General features: G+C 45.7%; 1 protein-coding gene across 3 annotated transcripts; it reads left to right on the top strand.

Annotated features, from left to right (window-relative positions):
• The first annotated feature begins 437 nt into the window (after nucleotides 1–437).
• LOC124008554 (phosphatidylcholine:ceramide cholinephosphotransferase 2-like) lies at nucleotides 438–27,346 on the top strand. 3 transcript variants are annotated; one of them, XM_046319919.1, is made up of 6 exons: nucleotides 438–595; nucleotides 18,118–18,902; nucleotides 19,975–20,092; nucleotides 22,730–22,883; nucleotides 23,981–24,147; nucleotides 26,888–27,346. In XM_046319919.1, the coding sequence occupies exons 2-6, from the start codon at nucleotides 18,373–18,375 to the stop codon at nucleotides 27,077–27,079; spliced, it is 1,161 nt and encodes a 386-aa protein (XP_046175875.1). In that variant the 5' UTR covers nucleotides 438–595; nucleotides 18,118–18,372; the 3' UTR covers nucleotides 27,080–27,346. The 3 variants fall into 3 exon arrangements, with proteins under 3 accessions (XP_046175875.1, XP_046175877.1, XP_046175876.1); XM_046319921.1 differs by lacking the exon at nucleotides 18,118–18,902 and having other exon boundaries at nucleotides 517–595; XM_046319920.1 differs by lacking the exon at nucleotides 438–595 and having other exon boundaries at nucleotides 18,765–18,902; nucleotides 19,839–20,092.
• Nucleotides 27,347–27,511: the final 165 nt, after the last annotated feature.

The following is a 27,511-nucleotide window of genomic DNA, read 5'->3' on the forward strand; positions in this document are numbered from 1 at the left end:
AGTGCACTATATAGGGAATAGGGTTCCATTTGGACTCGTGGTGTTGTCCAGTCAGTCACGGGGGTAGCCTCATCTAAAACGAAATTAGAGAGCTGAGGTGAAACGTTAACTAAACAGCTGATCTGAGTGACTTATATTATGCCCCGGAGTCAGGGACAAGACAGTCCCTCATGATGACGGTGAGTCATTTGAGCTCGAGCTTCAACAACGTTCTGGAACGGGCGGATCGTTTAACGAGAAGTGACTCACTGAGAGGGGAGTGGCCTTATTTGGGCAGGGAGAACCAGTTATCTGCCTGAATTTTTTTTTTTAAGACCTTTAAATTTAATCGACACCTTTTTACATGAAATTTGGCTATTGTAAAACATATATATATATATATATATATATAAATGCACATTCTGGATAGTTTTGATAATTGATCAAATGTAATAGGACGCTATAGGGGCGTGTTTTGCTGAAGAGGGCGTGTCTTGTCTGACAGGAGGGGAGCTGTGATTTACACACCCAAGGTAAGAGAAGACAACTCTACACAGAGGAGGAAGACAAAAAAAGGTCACAGACTTGTTGCGAACTTTCACGGTACAGAACACAGGTAAGCTGTTATTTTAATGTGGGGATACATTGTTTAATTAGCCTAACTTGAGAACGTTTGTTGGTTCCATTTCCCTAAGAGCGCAGGTAAAAAGTTTTAAGAGTTAGAGAAGGTGTTGTCGGTCGCCATAGCTCACCTTTCAACAGGTGAATTGCTTCCGACTGGCTTTGCGGGTCGAATATCCATTTAATATTAAAGACTTAACTATTTCCAGAACTTAAACACGGAGGACTCCTAACTTATATTTCACCTACGTAAATCCTTCATGTTATTATCGCCCGGTGAGAATGATATTTGTTATATATGTATATATGTTGTGATGATGGCGGAGAGAAGGGTTGCTTACTTTGAGCCTGTTCCATTACGCCGATTATGTTGCAATACGGAATGCCACGGGGAGGGACCTGAATGTGTCCAATAGAAACTCTGGTTTTGTTTTGTTTGGTTCTTAATTAAACTGTAACCGGTTTGCGTTGTGTTTACACTCCTCTCCCTTTGACTGTGGCGTGTGAATGATGCCGCGTTCAAGACAACCGGGAACTCGGTAATCTCCGAATTCCGAGCGTTTAAAACAACTGGGAACTATTTGAATGGTCATCCACCCCCCAACTTGGGAACTCGGGCCTCTTGACATTCTAATTGATATTCTAATTGGCATTCTAGTTCTTACATTCTAAACTATGAGGGAATGATGTGGACATTGCCTGACTATATAGATTGGATCCTTGGTGATGTTTCTGTAGCCTAACACAGTCACACACAATAAACCCATGAATAGTGGTAGCATTAATCTCACTATTGCTGTTTTTGTCATCACAAAGTGACCAAAAAAAAAAACGGGTTTCTTTTTTTAATGATCGGATTTGAATGGAAAGCCGAGTTGAAATCAACATTAGATGTTGTCATTAGATGCACTACTTTTGTGAAGAAAAATAATAATTTTTTAAAATTCAGATTTTTCAGGTGCTGCAGCAGCCTTACTTACCACGGCTATGATAATATCCAGAATCATTATTAGGAAGAGCCTTTGGTGTTGCTGCAGTAGTCTATCCGGACAGTAGACGTAGTGTCCAAGACGTAGTGTCCAAGACGTAGTGTCCAAGACGTAGTGTCCAAGACGTAGTGTCCAAGACGTAGTGTCCAAGACGTAGTGTCCAAGACGTGTGAAAATATGGAGTAATTTACCTTGATGCTGTAAATCAAGCAGACAACAAGAGAGCCAATATCACTAGGGATCCAGACAACAACAAGAGGGCCAATATCACTAGGAATACAGACAACAACAAGAGGGCCAATATCACTAGGGATCCAGACAACAACAAGAGGGCCAATATCACTAGGAATACAGACAACAACAAGAGGGCCAATATCACTAGGGATCCAGACAACAACAAGAGGGCCAATATCACTAGGAATACAGACAACAACAAGAGGGCCAATATCACTAGGGATCCAGACAACAACAAGAGGGCCAATATCACTAGGAATACAGACAACAACAAGAGGGCCAATATCACTAGGGATACAGACAACAACAAGAGGGCCAATATCACTAGGGATACAGACAACAACAAGAGGGCCAATATCACTAGGGATACAGACAACAACAAGAGGGCCAATATCACGGGATACAGACAATATCACTAGGGATACAGACAACAACAAGAGGGCCAATATCACTAGGGATCCAGACAACAACAAGAGGGCCAATATCACTAGGGATACAGACAACAACAAGAGGGCCAATATCACTAGGGATACAGACAACAACAAGAGGGCCAATATCACTAGAGATACAGACATCACTAGAGATACAGACAACATCACTAGGGATACAGACAACAACAAGGGGGGCAATATCACTAGGGATACAGACAATATCACTAGGGATACAGACAATATCACTAGGGATACAGACAACAACAAGAGGGCCAATATCACTAGGGATACAGACAACAACAAGAGGGCCAATATCACTAGGGATCCAGACAACAACAAGAGGGCCAATATCACGGGATACAGACAATATCACTAGGGATACAGACAACAACAAGAGGGCCAATATCACTAGGGATACAGACAACAACAAGAGGGCCAATATCACTAGGGATACAGACAACAACAAGAGGGCCAATATCACTAGGGATACAGACAACAACAAGAGGGCCAATATCACGGGATACAGACAACAACAAGAGGGCCAATATCACTAGGGATACAGACAACAACAAGAGGGCCAATATCACTAGGGATACAGACAACAACAAGAGGGCCAATATCACTAGGGATACAGACAACAACAAGAGGGCCAATATCACTAGAGATACAGACATCACTAGAGATACAGACAACATCACTAGGGATACAGACAACAACAAGGGGGGCAATATCACTAGGGATACAGACAATATCACTAGGGATACAGACAATATCACTAGGGATACAGACAACAACAAGAGGGCCAATATCACTAGGGATACAGACAACAACAAGAGGGCCAATATCACTAGGGATCCAGACAACAACAAGAGGGCCAATATCACTAGGATACAGACAATATCACTAGGGATACAGACAACAACAAGAGGGCCAATATCACTAGGGATACAGACAACAACAAGAGGGCCAATATCACTAGGGATACAGACAACAACAAGAGGGCCAATATCACTAGGGATACAGACAACAACAAGAGGGCCAATATCACTAGGGATACAGACAACAACAAGAGGGCCAATATCACGGGATACAGACAACAACAAGAGGGCCAATATCACTAGGGATACAGACAACAACAAGAGGGCCAATATCACTAGGGATACAGACAACAACAAGAGGGCCAATATCACTAGGGATGCAGACAACAACAAGAGGGCCAATATCACTAGGGATACAGACAACAACACTAGGGATCTAGACAACAACAAGAGGGCCAATATCACTAGGGATACAGACAACAACAAGAGGGCCAATATCACTAGGGATACAGACAACAACAAGAGGGCCACTATCACTAGGGATACAGACAACAACAAGAGGGCCAATATCACTAGGGATACAGACAATATCACTAGGGATACAGACAATATCACTAGGGATACAGACAATATCACTAGGGATACAGACAATATCACTAGGGATACAGACAATATCACTAGGGATACAGACAATATCACTAGGGATACAGACAATATCACTAGGGATACAGACAACTACAGAGGGCCAATATCACTAGGGATCCAGACAATATCACTAGGGATCCAGACAACTACAGAGGGCCAATATCACTAGGGATCTAGACAACAACAAGAGGGCCAATATCACTAGGGATCTAGACAACAACAAGAGGGCCAATATCACTAGGGATCTAGGCAACAACAAGAGGGCCAATATCACTAGGGATCTAGGCAACAACAAGAGGGCCAATATCACTAGGGATCTAGGCAACAACAAGAGGGCCAATATCACTAGGGATCTAGACAACAACAAGAGGGCCAATATCACTAGAGATCTAGACAACAACAAGAGGGCCAATATCACTAGAGATCTAGACAACAACAAGAGGGCCAATATCACTAGAGATCTAGACAACAACAAGAGGGCCAATATCACTAGGGATACAGACAACAACAAGAGGGCCAATATCACTAGGGATACAGACAACAACAAGAGGGCCAATATCACTAGGGATCCAGACAACAACGAGGGCCAATATCACTAGGGATCCAGACAACAACGAGGGCCAATATCACTAGGGATCCAGACAACAACGAGGGCCAATATCACTAGGGATCCAGACAACAACGAGGGCCAATATCACTAGGGATCCAGACAACAACGAGGGCCAATATCACTAGGGATCCAGACAACAACAAGAGGGCCAATATCACTAGGGATACAGACAACAACAAGAGGGCCAATATCACTAGGGATGCAGACAACAACAAGAGGGCCAATATCACTAGGGATGCAGACAACAACAAGAGGGCCAATATCACTAGGGATGCAGACAACAACAAGAGGGCCAATATCACTAGGGATGCAGACAACAACAAGAGGGCCAATATCACTAGGGATGCAGACAACAACAAGAGGGCCAATATCACTAGGGATCTAGACAACAACACTAGGGATCCAGACAATATCACTAGGGATACAGACAACAACAAGAGGGCCAATATCACTAGGGATCTAGGCAACAACAAGAGGGCCAATATCACTAGGGTTCTAGACAACAACAAGAGGGCCAATATCACTAGGGTGCTAGACAACAACAAGAGGGCCAATATCACTAGGGATCCAGACAATATCACTAGGGATCCAGACAACTACAGAGGGCCAATATCACTAGGGATCCAGACAATATCACTAGGGATCCAGACAACTACAGAGGGCCAATATCACTAGGGATCTAGACAACAACAAGAGGGCCAATATCACTAGGGATCTAGACAACAACAAGAGGGCCAATATCACTAGGGATCTAGACAACAACAAGAGGGCCAATATCACTAGGGATCCAGACAACAACAAGAGGGCCAATATCACTAGGGATCTAGGCAACAACAAGAGGGCCAATATCACTAGAGATACAGACAACAACAAGAGGGCCAATATCACTAGAGATACAGACAACAACAAGAGGGCCAATATCACTAGAGATCTAGACAACAACAAGAGGGCCAATATCACTAGGGATCTAGACAACAACAAGAGGGCCAATATCACTAGGGATCTAGACAACAACAAGAGGGCCAATATCACTAGGGATCTAGACAACAACAAGAGGGCCAATATCACTAGGGATCTAGACAACAACAAGAGGGCCAATATCACTAGGGATACAGACAACAACAAGAGGGCCAATATCACTAGAGATCTAGACAACAACAAGAGGGCCAATATCACTAGGGATACAGACAACAACAAGAGGGCCAATATCACTAGGGATACAGACAACAACAAGAGGGCCAATATCACTAGGGATACAGACAACAACAAGAGGGCCAATATCACTAGGGATACAGACAACAACAAGAGGGCCAATATCACTAGGGATGCAGACAACAACACTAGGGATCCAGACAATATCACTAGGGATACAGACAACAACAAGAGGGCCAATATCACTAGGGATCTAGGCAACAACAAGAGGGCCAATATCACTAGGGTTCTAGACAACAACAAGAGGGCCAATAACACTAGGGTGCTAGACAACAACAAGAGGGCCAATATCACTAGGGATCTAGACAACAACAGGGGGGCCAATATCACTAGGGATCTAGACAACAACAGGAGGGCCAATATCACTAGGGATCCAGACAACAACAAGAGGGCCAATATCACTAGGGATCCAGACAATATCACTAGGGATCTAGACAACAACAAGAGGGCCAATATCACTAGGGATCTAGACAACAACAAGAGGGCCAATATCACTAGGGATCTAGACAACAACAAGAGGGCCAATATCACTAGGGATCCAGACAACAACAAGAGGGCCAATATCACTAGGGATCCAGACAACAACAAGAGGGCCAATATCACTAGGGATCCAGACAACAACAAGAGGGCCAATATCACTAGGGATCCAGACAACAACAAGAGGGCCAATATCACTAGAGATACAGACAATATCACTAGGGATCCAGACAACAACAAGAGGGCCAATATCACTAGGGATCTAGACAACAATAAGAGGGCCAATATCACTAGGGATCTAGACAACAATAAGAGGGCCAATATCACTAGGGATACAGACAACAACAAGAGGGCCAATATCACTAGGGATACAGACAACAACAAGAGGGCCAATATCACTAGGGATACAGACAACAACAAGAGGGCCAATATCACTAGGGATACAGACAACAACAAGAGGGCCAATATCACTAGGGATACAGACAACAACAAGAGGGCCAATATCACTAGGGATACAGACAACAACAAGAGGGCCAATATCACTAGAGATACAGACAACAACAAGAGGGCCAATATCACTAGAGATACAGACAACAACAAGAGGGCCAATATCACTAGAGATACAGACAACAACAAGAGGGCCAATATCACTAGAGATACAGACAACAACAAGAGGGCCAATATCACTAGAGATACAGACAACAACAAGAGGGCCAATATCACTAGAGATACAGACAACAACAAGAGGGCCAATATCACTAGGGATACAGACAACAACAAGAGGGCCAATATCACTAGGGATACAGACAACAACAAGAGGGCCAATATCACTAGGGATCCAGACAACAACAAGAGGGCCAATATCACTAGGGACCCAGACAACAACAAGAGGGCCAATATCACTAGGGATCCAGACAACAACAAGAGGGCCAATATCACTAGGGATCCAGACAACAACAAGAGGGCCAATATCACTAGGGATCCAGACAATATCACTAGGGATCTAGACAACAACAAGAGGGCCAATATCACTAGGGATCTAGACAACAACAAGAGGGCCAATATCACTAGAGATCTAGACAACAACAAGAGGGCCAATATCACTAGAGATCTAGACAACAACAAGAGGGCCAATATCACTAGAGATACAGACAACAACAAGAGGGCCAATATCACTAGAGATACAGACGACAACAAGAGGGCCAATATCACTAGGGATACAGACGACAACAAGAGGGCCAATATCACTAGGGATACAGACGACAACAAGAGGGCCAATATCACTAGGGATACAGACGACAACAAGAGGGCCAATATCACTAGGGATACAGACGACAACAAGAGGGCCAATATCACTAGGGATACAGACGACAACAAGAGGGCCAATATCACTAGGGATACAGATGACAACAAGAGGGCCAATATCACTAGGGATACAGACGACAACAAGAGGGCCAATATCACTAGGGATACAGACGACAACAAGAGGGCCAATATCACTAGGGATACAGACGACAACAAGAGGGCCAATATCACTAGGGATACAGACGACAACAAGAGGGCCAATATCACTAGGGATACAGACAACAACAAGAGGGCCAATATCACTAGGGATCTAGACAACAACACTAGGGATCCAGACAATATCACTAGGGATACAGACAACAACAAGAGGGCCAATATCACTAGGGATCTAGGCAACAACAACGAGGGCCAATATCACTAGGGATCTAGGCAACAACAACGAGGGCCAATATCACTAGGGTGCTAGACAACAACAAGAGGGCCAATATCACTAGGGTGCTAGACAACAACAAGAGGGCCAATATCACTAGGGATACAGACAACAACAGGAGGGCCAATATCACTAGGGATACAGACAACAACAGGAGGGCCAATATCACTAGGGATACAGACAACAACGAGGGCCAATATCACTAGGGATACAGACAACAACGAGGGCCAATATCACTAGGGATACAGACAACAACGAGGGCCAATATCACTAGGGATACAGACAACAACAAGAGGGCCAATATCACTAGGGATGCAGACAACAACAACGAGGGCCAATATCACTAGGGATCTAGACAACAACACTAGGGATCCAGACAATATCACTAGGGATACAGACAACAACAAGAGGGCCAATATCACTAGCGATACAGACAACAACGAGGGCCAATATCACTAGGGATACAGACAACAACGAGGGCCAATATCACTAGGGATACAGACAACAACGAGGGCCAATATCACTAGGGATCCAGACAACAACAAGAGGGCCAATATCACTAGGGATCCAGACAACAACAAGAGGGCCAATATCACTAGGGATCCAGACAACAACAAGAGGGCCAATATCACTAGGGATCCAGACAACAACAAGAGGGCCAATATCACTAGGGATCCAGACAACAACAAGAGGGCCAATATCACTAGGGATCCAGACAACAACAAGAGGGCCAATATCACTAGGGATCCAGACAACAACAAGAGGGCCAATATCACTAGGGATCCAGACAACAACAAGAGGGCCAATATCACTAGGGATCCAGACAACAACAAGAGGGCCAATATCACTAGGGATCCAGACAACAACAAGAGGGCCAATATCACTAGGGATCCAGACAACATTAAGAGGGCCAATATCACTAGGGATCCAGACAACAACAAGAGGGCCAATATCACTAGGGATCCAGACAACAACAAGAGGGCCAATATCACTAGGGATCCAGACAATATCACTAGGGATCCAGACAACATCAAGAGGGCCAATATCACTAGGGATACAGACAACAACAAGAGGGCCAATATCACTAGGGATCTAGACAACAACAAGAGGGCCAATATCACTAGGGATACAGACAACAACAAGAGGGCCAATATCACTAGGGATACAGACAACAACAAGAGGGCCAATATCACTAGGGATACAGACAACAACAAGAGGGCCAATATCACTAGGGATACAGACAACAACAAGAGGGCCAATATCACTAGGGATACAGACAACAACAAGAGGGCCAATATCACTAGGGATCTAGACAACAACAAGAGGGCCAATATCACTAGGGATGCAGACAATATCACTAGGGATCCAGACAACAACAAGAGGGCCAATATCACTAGGGATCCAGACAATATCACTAGGGATACAGACAACTACAGGAGGGCCAATATCACTAGGGATCTAGACAACAACAAGAGGGCCAATATCACTAGAGATACAGACAACAACAAGAGGGCCAATATCACTAGGGATCTAGGCAACAACAAGAGGGCCAATATCACTAGGGATCTAGGCAACAACAAGAGGGCCAATATCACTAGGGATCTAGACAACAACAAGAGGGCCAATATCACTAGGGATACAGACAACAACAAGAGGGCCAATATCACTAGGGATGCAGACAACAACAAGAGGGCCAATATCACTAGGGATGCAGACAACAACAAGAGGGCCAATATCACTAGGGATGCAGACAACAACAAGAGGGCCAATATCACTAGGGATCTAGACAACAACACTAGGGATCCAATATCACTAGGGATACAGACAACAAGAGGGCCAATATCACTAGGGATACAGACAACAACAAGAGGGCCAATATCACTAGGGATACAGACAACAACAAGAGGGCCAATATCACTAGGGATACAGACAACAACAAGAGGGCCAATATCACTAGGGATACAGACAACAACAAGAGGGCCAATATCACTAGGGATACAGACAACAACAAGAGGGCCAATATCACTAGGGATACAGACAACAACAAGAGGGCCAATATCACTAGGGATACAGACAACAACAAGAGGGCCAATATCACTAGGGATCCAGACAACAACAAGAGGGCCAATATCACTAGGGATCCAGACAACAACAAGAGGGCCAATATCACTAGGGATCCAGACAACAACAAGAGGGCCAATATCACTAGGGATCCAGACAACAACAAGAGGGCCAATATCACTAGGGATCAGACAACAACAAGAGGGCCAATATCACTAGGGATCCAGACAACAACAAGAGGGCCAATATCACTAGGGATCCAGACAACAACAAGAGGGCCAATATCACTAGGGATCCAGACAACAACAAGAGGGCCAATATCACTAGGGATCCAGACAACAACAAGAGGGCCAATATCACTAGGGATCCAGACAACATTAAGAGGGCCAATATCACTAGGGATCCAGACAACAACAAGAGGGCCAATATCACTAGGGATCCAGACAACAACAAGAGGGCCAATATCACTAGGGATCCAGACAATATCACTAGGGATCCAGACAACATCAAGAGGGCCAATATCACTAGGGATACAGACTACAACAAGAGGGCCAATATCACTAGGGATCTAGGCAACAACAAGAGGGCCAATATCACTAGGGATACAGACAACAACAAGAGGGCCAATATCACTAGGGATACAGACAACAACAAGAGGGCCAATATCACTAGGGATACAGACAACAACAAGAGGGCCAATATCACTAGGGATACAGACAACAACAAGAGGGCCAATATCACTAGGGATACAGACAACAACAAGAGGGCCAATATCACTAGGGATCTAGGCAACAACAAGAGGGCCAATATCACTAGGGATGCAGACAATATCACTAGGGATCCAGACAACAACAAGAGGGCCAATATCACTAGGGATCCAGACAATATCACTAGGGATCCAGACAACTACAGAGGGCCAATATCACTAGGGATCTAGACAACAACAAGAGGGCCAATATCACTAGAGATACAGACAACAACAAGAGGGCCAATATCACTAGGGATCTAGGCAACAACAAGAGGGCCAATATCACTAGGGATCTAGGCAACAACAAGAGGGCCAATATCACTAGGGATCTAGGCAACAACAAGAGGGCCAATATCACTAGGGATACAGACAACAACAAGAGGGCCAATATCACTAGGGATGCAGACAACAACAAGAGGGCCAATATCACTAGGGATGCAGACAACAACAAGAGGGCCAATATCACTAGGAATGCAGACAACAACAAGAGGGCCAATATCACTAGGGATCTAGACAACAACACTAGGGATCCAGACAATATCACTAGGGATACAGACAACAAGAGGGCCAATATCACTAGGGATACAGACAACAACAAGAGGGCCAATATCACTAGGGATACAGACAACAACAAGAGGGCCAATATCACTAGGGATACAGACAACAACAAGAGGCCCAATATCACTAGGGATACAGACAACAACAAGAGGGCCAATATCACTAGGGATACAGACAACAACAAGAGGGCCAATATCACTAGGGATACAGACAACAACAAGAGGGCCAATATCACTAGGGATACAGACAACAACAAGAGGGCCAATATCACTAGGGATACAGACAACAACAAGAGGGCCAATATCACTAGGGATACAGACAACAACAAGAGGGCCAATATCACTAGGGATACAGACAACAACAAGAGGGCCAATATCACTAGGGATACAGAAAACAACAAGAGGGCCAATATCACTAGGGATCCAGACAACAACAAGAGGGCCAATATCACTAGGGATCCAGACAACAACAAGAGGGCCAATATCACTAGGGATCCAGACAACAACAAGAGGGCCAATATCACTAGGGATCCAGACAACAACAAGAGGGCCAATATCACTAGGGATCCAGACAACAACAAGAGGGCCAATATCACTAGGGATCCAGACAACAACAAGAGGGCCAATATCACTAGGGATCAGACAACAACAAGAGGGCCAATATCACTAGGGATCCAGACAACAACAAGAGGGCCAATATCACTAGGGATCCAGACAACAACAAGAGGGCCAATATCACTAGGGATCCAGACAACAACAAGAGGGCCAATATCACTAGGGATCCAGACAACAACAAGAGGGCCAATATCACTAGGGATCCAGACAACAACAAGAGGGCCAATATCACTAGGGATCCAGACAACAACAAGAGGGCCAATATCACTAGAGATACAGACAATATCACTAGGGATCCAGACAACAATAAGAGGGCCAATATCACTAGGGATCTAGACAACAATAAGAGGGCCAATATCACTAGGGATCTAGACAACAATAAGAGGGCCAATATCACTAGGGATACAGACAACAACAAGAGGGCCAATATCACTAGGGATACAGACAACAACAAGAGGGCCAATATCACTAGGGATACAGACAACAACAAGAGGGCCAATATCACTAGGGATACAGACAACAACAAGAGGGCCAATATCACTAGAGATACAGACAACAACAAGAGGGCCAATATCACTAGAGATACAGACAACAACAAGAGGGCCAATATCACTAGGGATCCAGACAACAACAAGAGGGCCAATATCACTAGGGATCCAGACAACAACAAGAGGGCCAATATCACTAGGGATCCAGACAATATCACTAGGGATCCAGACAACAACAAGAGGGCCAATATCACTAGGGATCCAGACAACAACAAGAGGGCCAATATCACTAGGGATCCAGACAATATCACTAGGGATCTAGACAACAACAAGAGGGCCAATATCACTAGGGATCTAGACAACAACAAGAGGGCCAATATCACTAGAGATCTAGACAACAACAAGAGGGCCAATATCACTAGGGATCCAGACAACAACAAGAGGGCCAATATCACTAGGGATCCAGACAACAACAAGAGGGCCAATATCACTAGGGATCCAGACAACAACAAGAGGGCCAATATCACTAGAGATACAGACAATATCACTAGGGATCCAGACAACAACAAGAGGGCCAATATCACTAGGGATCTAGACAACAATAAGAGGGCCAATATCACTAGGGATCTAGACAACAATAAGAGGGCCAATATCACTAGGGATACAGACAACAACAAGAGGGCCAATATCACTAGGGATACAGACAACAACAAGAGGGCCAATATCACTAGGGATACAGACAACAACAAGAGGGCCAATATCACTAGGGATACAGACAACAACAAGAGGGCCAATATCACTAGGGATACAGACAACAACAAGAGGGCCAATATCACTAGAGATACAGACAACAACAAGAGGGCCAATATCACTAGAGATACAGACAACAACAAGAGGGCCAATATCACTAGAGATACAGACAACAACAAGAGGGCCAATATCACTAGAGATACAGACAACAACAAGAGGGCCAATATCACTAGAGATACAGACAACAACAAGAGGGCCAATATCACTAGAGATACAGACAACAACAAGAGGGCCAATATCACTAGGGATACAGACAACAACAAGAGGGCCAATATCACTAGGGATCCAGACAACAACAAGAGGGCCAATATCACTAGGGATCCAGACAACAACAAGAGGGCCAATATCACTAGGGATCCAGACAATATCACTAGGGATCTAGACAACAACAAGAGGGCCAATATCACTAGGGATCTAGACAACAACAAGAGGGCCAATATCACTAGAGATCTAGACAACAACAAGAGGGCCAATATCACTAGAGATCTAGACAACAACAAGAGGGCCAATATCACTAGAGATCTAGACAACAACAAGAGGGCCAATATCACTAGAGATCTAGACAACAACAAGAGGGCCAATATCACTAGAGATACAGACGACAACAAGAGGGCCAATATCACTAGGGATACAGACGACAACAAGAGGGCCAATATCACTAGGGATACAGACGACAACAAGAGGGCCAATATCACTAGGGATACAGACGACAACAAGAGGGCCAATATCACTAGGGATACAGACGACAACAAGAGGGCCAATATCACTAGGGATACAGACGACAACAAGAGGGCCAATATCACTAGGGATACAGACAACAACAAGAGGGCCAATATCACTAGGGATACAGACAACAACAAGAGGGCCAATATCACTAGGGATACAGACAACAACAAGAGGGCCAATATCACTAGGGATACAGACAACAACAAGAGGGCCAATATCACTAGGGATACAGACAACAACAAGAGGGCCAATATCACTAGGGATACAGACAACAACAAGAGAGCCAATATCACTAGGGATACAGACAACAACAAGAGGGCCAATATCACTAGGGATACAGACAACAACAAGAGGGCCAATATCACTAGGGATCTAGGCAACAACAAGAGGGCCAATATCACTAGAGATACAGACAACAACAAGAGGGCCAATATCACTAGAGATACAGACAACAACAAGAGGGCCAATATCACTAGAGATACAGACAACAACAAGAGGGCCAATATCACTAGAGATCCAGACATCACTAGAGATACAGACATCACTAGGGATACAGACAACAACAAGAGGGCCAGTTTAGAGTAGAGGCGTGGGAGAAAGACGGTTTAGAGTAGAGGCGTGGGAGAAAGACGGTTTAGAGTAGAGGCGTGGGAGAAAGACGGTTTAGAGTAGAGGCGTGGGAGAAAGACTGTTTAGAGTAGAGGCGTGGGAGAAAGACGGTTTAGAGTAGAGGCGTGGGAGAAAGACGGTTTAGAGTAGAGGCGTGGGAGAAAGACGGTTTAGAGTAGCGGCGTGGGAGAAAGACGTGGAGAAAGACGGTTTAGAGTAGAGGCGTGGGAGAAAGACGGTTTAGAAGAGGCGTGGGAGAAAGACGGTTTAGAGTAGAGGCGTGGGAGAAAGACGGTTTAGAGTAGAGGCGTGGGAGAAAGACGGTTTAGAGTAGAGGCGTGGGAGAAAGACGGTTTAGAGTAGAGGCGCGGGAGAAAGACGGTTTAGAGTAGAGGCGCGGGAGAAAGACGGTTTAGAGTAGAGGCGCGGGAGAAAGACGGTTTAGAGTAGAGGCGCGGGAGAAAGACGGTTTAGAGTAGAGGCGCGGGAGAAAGACGGTTTAGAGTAGAGGCGCGGGAGAAAGACGGTTTAGAGTAGAGGCGCGGGAGAAAGACGGTTTAGAGTAGAGGCGCGGGAGAAAGACGGTTTAGAGTAGAGGCGTGGGAGAAAGACGGTTTAGAGTAGAGGCGTGGGAGAAAGACGGTTTAGAGTAGAGGCGTGGGAGAAAGACGGTTTGGGAGAAAGACGGTTTAGAGGCGTGGGAGAAAGACGGTTTAGAGTAGAGGCGTGGGAGAAAGACGGTTTAGAGTAGCTGGGAGAAAGACGGTTTAGAGTAGAGGCGTGGGAGAAAGACGGTTTAGAGTAGAGGCGTGGGAGAAAGACGGTTTAGAGTAGAGGCGTGGGAGAAAGACGGTTTAGAGTAGAGGCGTGGGAGAAAGACGGTTTAGAGTAGAGGCGTGGGAGAAAGACGGTTTAGAGTAGAGGCGTGGGAGAAAGACGGTTTAGAGTAGCGGCGTGGGAGAAAGACGGTTTAGAGTGCGGCGTGGGAGAAAGACGGTTTAGAGTAGAAAGGTGGGAGAAAGACGGTTTAGAGTAGAGGCGTGGGAGAAAGACGGTTTAGAGTAGAGGCGTGGGAGAAAGACGGTTTAGAGTAGAGGCGTGGGAGAAAGACGGTTTAGAGTAGAGGCGTGGGAGAAAGACGGTTTAGAGTAGAGGCGTGGGAGAAAGACGGTTTAGAGTAGAGGCGTGGGAGAAAGACGGTTTAGAGTAGAGGCGTGGGAGAAAGACGGTTTAGAGTAGAGGCGTGGGAGAAAGACGGTTTAGAGTAGAGGCGTGGGAGAAAGACGGTTTAGAGTAGAGGCGTGGGAGAAAGACGGTTTAGAGTAGAGGCGTGGGAGAAAGACGGTTTAGAGTAGAGGCGTGGGAGAAAGACGGTTTAGAGTAGAGGCGTGGGAGAAAGACGGTTTAGAGTAGAGGCGTGGGAGAAAGACGGTTTAGAGTAGAGGCGTGGGAGAAAGACGGTTTAGAGTAGAGGCGTGGGAGAAAGACGGTTTAGATTAATGGGAGAAAGACGGTTTAGATTAATGGGAGAAAGACTGTTTAGATTAATGGGAGAAAGACGGTTTAGATTAATGGGAGAAAGACGGTTTAGATTAATGGGAGAAAGACGGTTTAGATTAATGGGAGAAAGACGGTTTAGATTAATGGGAGAAAGACTGTTTAGATTAATGGGAGAAAGACGGTTTAGAGTAGAGGCGTGGGAGAAAGACGGTTTAGATTAATGGGAGAAAGACGGTTTAGATTGATGGGAGAAAGACGGTTTAGATTGATGGGAGAAAGACTGTTTAGATTAGAGGCGTGGGAGAAAGACTGTTTAGAGTAGAGGCGTGGGAGAAAGACGGTTTAGATTAATGGGAGAAAGACGGTTTAGATTAATGGGAGAAAGACGGTTTAGATTAATGGGAGAAAGACTGTTTAGATTAATGGGAGAAAGACCGTTTAGATTAATGGGAGAAAGACGGTTTAGAGTAGAGGCGTGGGAGAAAGACTGTTTAGAGTAGAGGCGTGGGAGAAAGACTGTTTAGAGTAGAGGCGTGGGAGAAAGACTGTTTAGAGTAGAGGCGTGGGAGAAAGACTGTTTAGATTAATGGGAGAAAGACGGTTTAGAGTAGAGGCGCGGGAGAAAGACGGTTTAGAGTAGAGGCGTGGGAGAAAGACGGTTTAGAGTAGAGGCGCGGGAGAAAGACGGTTTAGAGTAGAGGCGCGGGAGAAAGACGCTTTAGAGTAGAGGCGCGGGAGAAAGACGCTTTAGAGTAGAGGCGCGGGAGAAAGACGCTTTAGAGTAGAGGCGCGGGAGAAAGACGCTTTAGAGTAGAGGCGCGGGAGAAAGACGCTTTAGAGTAGAGGCGCGGGAGAAAGACGGTTTAGAGTAGAGGCGCGGGAGAAAGACGGTTTAGAGTAGAGGCGAGGGAGAAAGACAGACGGTTTGAGGGGGGGTCAGTCACACATTAACACGCAGGCCAGATATGATATGAGAAATGAGAAAGAGGATGTGTAGCATGAGTATCACTCACTCACTCACTCACTCACTCACTCACTCACTATACTTTTCTCCACCACCGTGTGTTACGTGACGGTGTTGTTTAGTTACCTAGGTAATGTAATTGTTTTAGAGGATTGCATTGTGATTCACATTCTATGAATAGCCCCTCCACCCCTCCCTCCATCGTGACAGTTGTTGTAGCAGTCTGAACTCCTCATTGTTCTGCTTCAACAAGACTATTAAAGCACACAGAGGTGTGTGTGTGTGAAATCACCTGTGGTTTAACGAGTGAGGAATGTGTGTGAGGTTTTAAGGTGTGGCTCTTTCTCTCTCTGGTTACTCTGAGTCAAAACCAACATTCCTACAGGTAGGTTCGGAACATCTCTTCTCCTGTGTTGACTGAGTGTGACTGTACAGAGAGTGCAGGTAGAAGAGAACACACCTTGTTACCTTGTTACCTTGTTACCTGCCTGTCCACTCTGACAACTGAGGGCTGGTTTCCCCAGACACAGATCAAAGTCCAGTCCTGGACTAAAAAAGCATTTTAAATAAGGGGCATTAAGAATGCTTTTCAAAATCCTAGAACTAGGCTTAAAATGTGTCTGGGAAACTGCCCCCGAGAGCTCTGAAAACAGCCTGTCTTTCTGTGTGTCAGTGGAGGCTGCTGAGGGGAGGACTGCTCATTATAACGTCTGGAACGGCATAAAATGGAAACCATGTGTTTAATGTGTTTGATACCATGGAAACCATGTGTCTGATGTGTTTGATACCATGGAAACCATGTGTCTGATGTGTTTGATACCATGGAAACCATGTGTCTGATGTGTTTGATACCATGGAAACCATGTGTTTGATGTGTTTGATACCATGGAAACCATGTGTTTGATGTGTTTGATACCATGGAAACCATGTGTTTGATGTGTTTGATACCATGGAAACCATGTGTTTGATGTGTTTGATACCATGGAAACCATGTGTTTGATGTGTTTGATACCATGGAAACCATGTGTTTGATGTGTTTGATACCATGGAAACCATGTGTTTGATGTGTTTGATACCATGGAAACCATGTGTTTGATCCCATTCCACTGACTCCGCTCCAGCCTTTACCACGAGCCCGTCCTCACCAGCCTCCTGAACTAGCTAGCTATTGCCTGTGAAACAGGTTTTCACCCCTTCCTCCTCTTTTTGTACATTTCAGTTCCTTTTATTTGATCAGGTAGAAACAGGTTCTTGACAGTATCTGATGTCTGTGTATTTGTGTTTCCAGGTGTTTCCAAAGGTCTCTGACATTGTTGATGACCTCAGAGCTGATTGATTTGACCAGACTAGAGCTGATAGGATTATTGATCACATTGATCAGGTACCTCTAACCCACCAAACATTATCGGAGGTCGGAGGTCACACCTTGCTGGAAGTTTCTGGATTATATATTTGTTTTTGGAGACTGCTGATTGGTTAAAGGACATGTTTGGAGCCTGCTGATTGGCTGGTTGAGTGTCTCAAAATATCCACCCCAGAACTGATGCACGAAGACGAGGTGAGACCGACTGGAGGCCACTCCCACTTTGAGGTCTCCGTGACAATGGAGTCCCAGCCGCCGCCACCACCTCCTCACATCGTCTCCAACGGCAACCCTCGCGGCAACCCTTCGTCATCAACGATAACGGACCACATCCCTAACGCTAAGTCCAAGCACAACCAGGACGACCGACGGACCAAATCCAGCAGACTGATCCGGTCGCTTAGCAACGGTCTCCGGAAACACAGTGACTACGTCAAGATTTCGGTACCGGAAGGCCGAGGCAACAGGTTGCCGCGGGAATGGTGGAAAACAGGGGTGGCGTTCGTGTACGCCTTATTCAACCTCATCCTGACCACCGTCATCATCACCGTCGTACACGAACGGGTACCGGATAAATCGGTCAGTCCCCCGTTACCGGATAAGTTCTTCGACTATGTGGACCGTGTACCGTGGGCGTTTACGGTCACCGAAGTCAACGGGATGGTGTTGGTGGGACTCTGGTTCATACAGTGGCTGTTCCTCAAACACAAGTACTTTCTTTTCAATTCAAATAACTTTATTGGCACTGGAAACATGTTTACATTGACAAAAGCAAAGTGGGAGAAAAAAATTAAATGAACAATAGACCTTAAATATTACACTCACAAATGTTTTTCAAAGGGATAGAGAGACATTTTTAAATGTTATATTATGTCTCTATACGTTAGAACCACTGTGACTGAACTGTGTTTTTGGACTATTGGTTTAGACTGCAAGGCTATTGGTTTAGACTGCAAGGCTATTGGTTTAGACTGCAAGGCTATTGGTGTAGACTGCAAGGCTGTTGGTGTAGACTGCAAGGCTGTTGGTGTAGACTGCAAGGCTGTTGGTGTAGACTGCAAGGCTGTTGGTGTAGACTGCAAGGCTATGGGTGTAGACTGCAAGGCTATGGGTGTAGACTGCAAGGCTATTGGTGTAGACTGCAAGGCTGTTGGTGTAGACTGCAAGGCTGTTGGTGTAGACTGCAAGGCTGTTGGTGTAGACTGCAAGGCTGTTGGTGTAGACTGCAAGGCTATTGGTGTAGACTGCAAGGCTATTGGTGTAGACTGCAAGGCTATTGGTGTAGACTGCAAGGCTATTGGTGTAGACTGCAAGGCTATTGGTGTAGACTGCAAGGCTATTGGTGTAGACTGCAAGGCTATTGGTGTAGACTGCAAGGCTATTGGTGTAGACTGCAAGGCTATTGGTGTAGACTGCAAGGCCATTGGTGTAGACTGCTGTTCTAATTGTGGTAACTTGGTGTAGACTGCTGTAGACTGCAAGGCTATTGGTGTAGACTGCAAGGCCATTGGTGTAGACTGCAAGGCCATTGGTGTAGACTGCAAGGCCATTGGTGTAGACTGCAAGGCCATTGGTGTAGACTGCTGTTCTAATTGTGGTAACTTGGTGTAGACTGCTGTTCTAATTGTGGTAACTTCCCCCTCCAGGTCCATCATCGGTCGGAGGTGTTTCTGCTCTAGACTGCTGTTCTAATTGTGGTGACTTCCCCCTCCAGGTCCATCATCGGTCGGAGGTGTTTCTGCTGTAGACTGCTGTTCTAATTGTGGTGACTTCCCCCTCCAGGTCCATCATCGGTCGGAGGTGTTTTTTCATGATTGGAACGTTGTACATGTACCGTTGTGTCACCATGTACGTCACCACGCTACCTGTCCCTGGCAAACACTTCACCTGCGCTCCCAAGGTACACAATGATCATCCAATGTATTTATATAGCCCTTCTTACATTCAGCTGATATCTCAAAGTGCTGTACAGAAACCCAGCCTAAAAACCCCCAAACAGCAAGCAATGCAGGTGTAGAAGCACGGTGGCTAGGAAAAACTCCCTAGAAAAGCCAGAACCTAGGAAGAAACCTAGAGAGGAACCAGGCTATGAGGGGTGGCTAGGAAAAACTCCCTAGAAAGGCCAGAACCTAGGAAGAAACCTAGAGAGGAACCAGGCTATGAGGGGTGGCTAGGAAAAACTCCCTAGAAAAGCCAGAACCTAGGAAGAAACCTAGAGAGGAACCAGGCTCTGAGGGGTGGCTAGGAAAAACTCCCTAGAAAAGCCAGAACCTAGGAAGAAACCTAGAGAGGAACCAGGCTCTGAGGGGTGGTTAGGAAAAACTCCCAAGAAAAGCCAGAAATCTAGGAAGAAACCTAGAGAGGAACCAGGCTCTGAGGGGTGTCTGGGAAAAACTCCCTAGAAAGGCAGGAACCAAATGAGGATTCATGATTCACATAGAGACTAGATGACTGATGGGGCACCATTTTGTAAAATATATTTTGGAATCTACAGAAATGCATTTATAGTGAACAAAAAATGTTATAGTTCATAATAGGAAATCAGTCAATTGAAATAAATAAATTAGGTCCTAATCTATGGATTTCACAGGACTGGGAATACAGATATGCATCTGTTGGTCACAGACACCTTAAAAAAGGTAGTGGATCAGAACACCAGTCAGTATCTGGTGTGGATCAGAACACCAGTCAGTATCTGGTGTGGATCAGAACACCAGTCAGTATCTGGTGTGGATCAGAACACCAGTCAGTATCTGGTGTGGATCAGAACACCAGTCGGTATCTGGTGTGGATCAGAACACCAGTCGGTATCTGGTGTGGATCAGAACACCAGTCGGTATCTGGTGTGGATCAGAACACCAGTCGGTATCTGGTGTGGATCAGAACACCAGTCGGTATCTGGTGTGGATCAGAACACCAGTCGGTATCTGGTGTGGATCAGAACACCAGTCGGTATCTGGTGTGGATCAGAACACCAGTCGGTATCTGGTGTGGATCAGAACACCAGTCGGTATCTGGTGTGGATCAGAACACCAGTCAGTATCTGGTGTGGATCAGAACACCAGTCAGTATCTGGTGTGGATCAGAACACCAGTCAGTATCTGGTGTGGATCAGAACACCAGTCAGTATCTGGTGTGGATCAGAACACCAGTCAGTATCTGGTGTGGATCAGAACACCAGTCAGTATCTGGTGTGGATCAGAACACCAGTCAGTATCTGGTGTGGATCAGAACACCAGTCAGTATCTGGTGTGGATCAGAACACCAGTCAGTATCTGGTGTGGATCAGAACACCAGTCAGTATCTGGTGTGGATCAGAACACCAGTCAGTATCTGGTGTGGATCAGAACACCAGTCAGTATCTGGTGTGGATCAGAACACCAGTCACTATCTGGTGTGGATCAGAACACCAGTCACTATCTGGTGTGGATCAGAACACCAGTCACTATCTGGTGTGGATCAGAACACCAGTCAGTATCTGGTGTGGATCAGAACACCAGTCAGTATCTGGTGTGGATCAGAACACCAGTCAGTATCTGGTGTGGATCAGAACACCAGTCAGTATCTGGTGTGGATCAGAATATCGAATATCGAATACGACCGGATCAGCCCATTGCAGTATGTTAATTAAGCCAGGATCGGCCCATTGCAGTATGTTAATTAAGCCAGGATCGGCCCATTGCAGTATGTTAATTAAGCCAGGATCGGCCCATTGCAGTATGTTAATTAAGCCAGGATCGCCCATTGCAGTATGTTAATTAAGCCAGGATCGGCCCATTGCAGTATGTTAATTAAGCCAGGATCGGCCCATTGCAGTATGTTAATTAAGCCAGGATCGGCCCATTGCAGTATGTTAATTAAGCCAGGATCGGCCCATTGCAGTATGTTAATTAAGCCAGGATCGGCCCACTGCAGTATGTTAATTAAGCCAGGATCGGCCCACTGCAGTATGTTAATTAAGCCAGGATCGGCCCACTGCAGTATGTTAATTAATACAGGATCAGCCCATTGCAGTATGTGGTCCTTCTGTAGCTCAGTTGGTAGAGCATGGCGCTTGTAACGCCAGGGTAGTGGGTTCGATCCCCGGGACCACCCATACGTAGAATGTATGCACACATGACTGTAAGTCGCTTTGGATAAAAGCGTCTGCTAAATGGCATATATTATTATATTATTTATATATTAATTAAGGCCATGATCAGCCCATTGCAGTATGTTAATTAAGCCAGGATCAGCCCGTTGCAGTATGTTAATTAAGCCAGGATCAGTCCATTGCAGTATGTTAATTAAGCCAGGATCGGCCCACTGCAGTATGTTAATTAAGCCAGGATCAGTCCATTGCAGTATGTTAATTAAGCCAGGATCGGCCCACTGCAGTATGTTAATTAAGCCAGGATCGGCCCATTGCAGTATGTTAATTAAGGCCAGGATCAGCCCACTGCAGTATGTTAATTAGGCCAGGATCAGCCCACTGCAGTATGTTAATTAGGCCAGGATCAGCCCATTGTTAACTAAAACTCTCTACCCCCCCTCCTAGCTTTATGGTGACTCTGAAGGGATGGTGTGGCGTATCCTGGGTCTGATTAGTGGAGGAGGCCTGTCAATCACCGGGGGTCACCTCATGTGTGGAGACTTCCTCTACAGTGGACACACTGTAACACTCACACTGGCATACCTGTTTATCCAAGAGTGTACGTACACACACACACACACACACACACACACACACACACACACACACACACACACACACACACACACACACACACACACACACACACACACACACACACACACACTCTCTGTAACCCTCACAATGACATACCTGTTTATTTAGTGTAAGAAATTAGATTCTAATTTTATTATTATTATTATTATTATTATTATTATTAAGGAAATTACCTGGGACCGGGTCGGGGGGCCTCTCTAACCTGGGACCGGGTCGGGGGGCCTCTCTAACCTGGGACCGGGTCGGGGGGCCTCTCTAACCTGGGACCGGGTCGGGGGGCCTCTCTAACCTGGGACCGGGTCGGGGGGCCTCTCTAACCTGGGACCGGGTCGGGGGGCCTCTCTAACCTGGGACCGTTCTAGATGATTCTGTTCTTCCAACTTTGTGGCAACAGTTTGGGGAAGGTCCTTTCCTGTTTCAGCATGACAATGCCCTCGTGCACAAAGTGAGGTCCATACAGTAATGGTTTGTCGAGATCAATGTTCCAACATCTAGTGGAAAGCCTTCCCATAAGAGTGGAGGCTGTTATAGCAGCAATGTTCCAACATCTAGTGGAAAGCCTTCCCAGAAGAGTGGAGGCTGTTATAGCAGCAATGTTCCAACATCTAGTGGAAAGCCTTCCCAGAAGAGTGGAGGCTGTTATAGCAGCAATGTTCCAACATCTAGTGGAAAGCCTTCCCAGAAGAGTGGAGGCTGTTATAGCAGCAATGTTCCAACATCTAGTGGAAAGCATTCCCAGAAGAGTGGAGGCTGTTATAGCAACAATGTTCCTACATCTAGTGGAAAGCCTTCCCAGAAGAGTGGAGGCTATTATAGCAGCAAAGGGGGACCAACTCCATATTAAAGCACATGATTTTGGAATGTTTGATGAGCAGGTGTCCACATACCTTTGATCATGTCCAATGTACACGATCATGTAGTATATTTACCAGTCCTGTGAGGCTCTGAAAAGTGTATTTTGAATTGGGGGAAAGGGCTGTTTTGGGGGGGGGGTGGGGGCAAAAACAATTTGACACGTGAGGTTGTGTTGTAACTACGTTTATTTGTTTACCTCCTCAGACTCCCCCAAGAAGATGTGGTGGTACGTGTGGCTGTGCTGGTTGCTCAGTGTTGTGGGCGTGGTCTGTATCCTGATTGGTCATGAGCATTACAGCATTGATGTTGTCTTCGCCTACTTTGTTACGTCACGCCTCTTCTGGTGGTACCACACCATGGCCAACACACAGGTAATATATATATACTGGTGGTACCACACCATGGCCAACACACAGGTAATATATATATACTGGTGATACCACACCATGGCCAACACACAGGTAATATATATATATATATATATATATACTGGTGGTACCACACCATGGCCAACACACAGGTAATATATATATACTGGTGGTATCACACCATGGCCAACACACAGGTAATATATATATATACTGGTGGTACCACACCATGGCCAACACACAGGTAATATATATATACTGGTGGTACCACACCATGGCCAACACACAGGTAATATATATATATATATATATTTTTATTTTTTTATTTTACCTTTATTTAACCAGGCAAGTCAGTTAAGAACATATTCTTATTTTCAATGAGGGCCTGGGAACAGTGGGGTTAACTGCCTTGTTCAGGGGCAGAACAACAGATTTGTACCTTGTCAGCTCGGGGGTTTGAACTTGCAACCTTCTGGTTACTAGTCCAACACTCTAACCACTAGGCTGCCCTACCGCCCCATATACACACACACACACAGGTAGGATATATGTATATATATATCACACTGCTCAAAAAAATAAAGGGAACACTTAACCAACACAATGTAACTCCAAGTCAATCACACTTCTGTGAAATCAAACTGTCCACTTAGGAAGCAACACTGATTGACAATACATTTCACATGCTGTTGTGCAAATGGAATAGACAACAGGTGGAAATTCTAGGCAATTAGCAAGACACCCCCAATAAAGGAGTGGTTCTGCAGGTGGTGACCACAGACCACTTCTCAGTTCCTATGCTTCCTGGCTGATGTTTTGGTCACTTTTGAATGCTGGCGCTGCTTTCACTCTAGTGGTAGCATGAGACGGAGTCTACAACCCACACAAGTGGCTCAGGTAGTGCTGCTCATCCAGGATGGGACATCAATGCGAGCTGTGGCAAGAAGGTTTGCTGTGTCTGTCAGCGTAGTGTCCAGAGCATGGAGGCGCTACCAGGAGACAGGTGAGTACATCAGGAGACACGGAGGAGGCCGTAGGAGGGCATCAACCCAGCAGCAGGACCGCTACCTCCGCCTTTGTGCAAGGAGGAGCACTGCCAGAGCCCTGCAAAATGACCTCCAGCAGGCCACAAATGTGCATGTGTCTGCTCAAATGGTCAGACACAGACTCCATGAGGGTGGTATGAGGGCCCGATGTCCACAGGTGGGGGTTGTGTTTACAGCCCAACACTGTGCAGGACATTTGGCATTTGCCAGAGAACACCAAGATTGTCAAATTCGCCACTGGCGCCCTGTGCTCTTCACAGATGAAAGCAGGTTCACACTGAGCACGTGACAGACGTGACAGAGTCTGGAGACGCCGTGGAGAACATTCTGCTGCCTGCAACATCCTCCAGCATGACCGGTTTGGCGGTGGGTCAGTCATGGTGTGGGGTGGCATTTCTTTGGGGGGCCGCATAGCCCTCCATGTGCTCACCAGAGGTAGCCTGACTGCCATTAGGTACCAAGATGAGATCCTCAGACCCCTTGTGAGACCATATGCTGGTGCGGTTGGCCCTGGGTTCCTCCTAATGCAAGACAATGCTAGACCCCATATGGCTGGAGTGTGTCAGCAGTTCCTGCAAGAGGAAGGCATTGATGCTATGGACTGGCCCGCCCGTTCCCCAGACCTGAATCCAATTGAGCACATCTGGGACATCATGTCTCGCTCCATCCACCAACGCCACGTTGCACCACAGACTGTCCAGCAGTTGGCGGATGCTTTCGTCCAGGTCTGGGAGGAGATCCCTCAGGAGACCATCCGCCACCTCATCAGGAGCATGCCCAGGCGTTGTAGGGAGGTCATTCAGGCACGTGGAGCCTCATACACACTACTGAGCCTCATTTTGACTTGTTTTAAGGACATTACATCAAAGTTGGATCAGCCTGTAGTATGGTTTTCCACTTTAATTTTGCGTATGACTCCAAATCCAGACCTCCATGGGTTGATAAATTTGATTTCCATTGCTCATTTTTGTGTGATTTTGTTGTCAGCACATTCAACTATGAAAAGAAAAAAGTATTTAATAATAATATTTCATTCATTCAGATCTAGAATGTGTTATTTTAGTGTTCCCTTTATATTTTTGAGCAGTATGCATACATACACACACACACACACACACACACACACACACACACACACACACACACACACACACACACACACACACACACACACACACACACACAGGTAGGATATACAGTGGGGCAAAAAAGTATTTAGTCAGCCACCAATTGTACAAGTTCTCCCACTTAAAAAGATGAGAGAGACCTATAATTTTCATCATAGGTACACTTCAACCATGACAGACAAAATGAGAAAAAAAATTGTAGGATTTGTAATGAATTTATTAGCAAATTATGGTGGAAATTAAGTATTTGGTCAAAATATATATATATATATATTACACACACACACACAGGATATATATGTGTGTGTGTATATATATCTCAACCATAATGTCTAGTAATGATGGTTGCTGTGTGAATATAGTTACATCACACAACAGCCTAAACTGATTTCAAAGCGTTCTCTTTAGTTCAGACTCTGAACTCTGACCTTTCTGATTTACATCGGGTCTCTAGGAATCCAATGGCTTATTATACGATTGTCCTTTTGAAAATAAACATAAATATAATAAATATATTTATTGGTTTAAAAAAAAAAAAATTCTAAACCAATCTTTACATTTTGTGTTCAGGCTCTGCGCGGGGCTTCTAACAACTACCTGTCAAGGACCTGGTGGAACCCTGTGTTTAACTTCCTGGAGCGTAACGTCATGGCAACCGTTCCCTGTGTGTTCTCCTGGCCCGTCTCTCTGCCCTCTGCATGGTGTAACATTAACCCCTGTGAGAGATACTCCATGGTAGAGGGGGATGGGAACAGAGACTAGTAGAGGGCCTGTCTCTGCCCTCCTTGTGGTAACAACAACCCCATGGTAGAGGGGGATGGGACTGGACACCAGTGATCCATTTTTCTATCCATCCCTCTCTCCCTCTGGTCACAGATCACAGGCTGTAGCTTGTAATGAAAGAAACCTTCCTGAAGGCTCGGTCATTGCTACCTCTGGTGTTCTTCAGCACGGACGCTACAGGCTAACACACCTGCATAGGGGATAGGGGTGCACTGCGTAGGGGATAGGGGTGCACTGCGTAGGGGATAGGGGTGCACTGCGTAGGGGATAGGGGTGCACTGCGTAGGGGATAGGGGTGCACTGCGTAGGGGATAGGGGTGCACTGCGTAGGGGATAGGGGTGCACTGCGTAGGGGATAGGGGTGCACTGCATAGGGGATAGGGGTGCACTGCGTAGGGGATAGGGGTGCAC

This window comes from Oncorhynchus gorbuscha, linkage group LG21 (assembly GCF_021184085.1).
Source record: "Oncorhynchus gorbuscha isolate QuinsamMale2020 ecotype Even-year linkage group LG21, OgorEven_v1.0, whole genome shotgun sequence".
Classification (NCBI taxonomy): Eukaryota; Metazoa; Chordata; class Actinopteri; order Salmoniformes; family Salmonidae; genus Oncorhynchus; species Oncorhynchus gorbuscha.

Excerpts from the sequence above, each read along its gene's own strand:
- LOC124008554 (XM_046319919.1), top strand. The coding sequence starts at position 18,373 with ATGCACGAAGACGAGGTGAGACCGACTGGAGGCCACTCCCACTTTGAG. Across the intron at positions 20,093-22,729 it reads ACTTCACCTGCGCTCCCAAG|CTTTATGGTGACTCTGAAGG; the intron begins GTACACAATGAT and ends CCCCCCTCCTAG. Across the intron at positions 22,884-23,980 it reads ATACCTGTTTATCCAAGAGT|ACTCCCCCAAGAAGATGTGG; the intron begins GTACGTACACAC and ends TTACCTCCTCAG.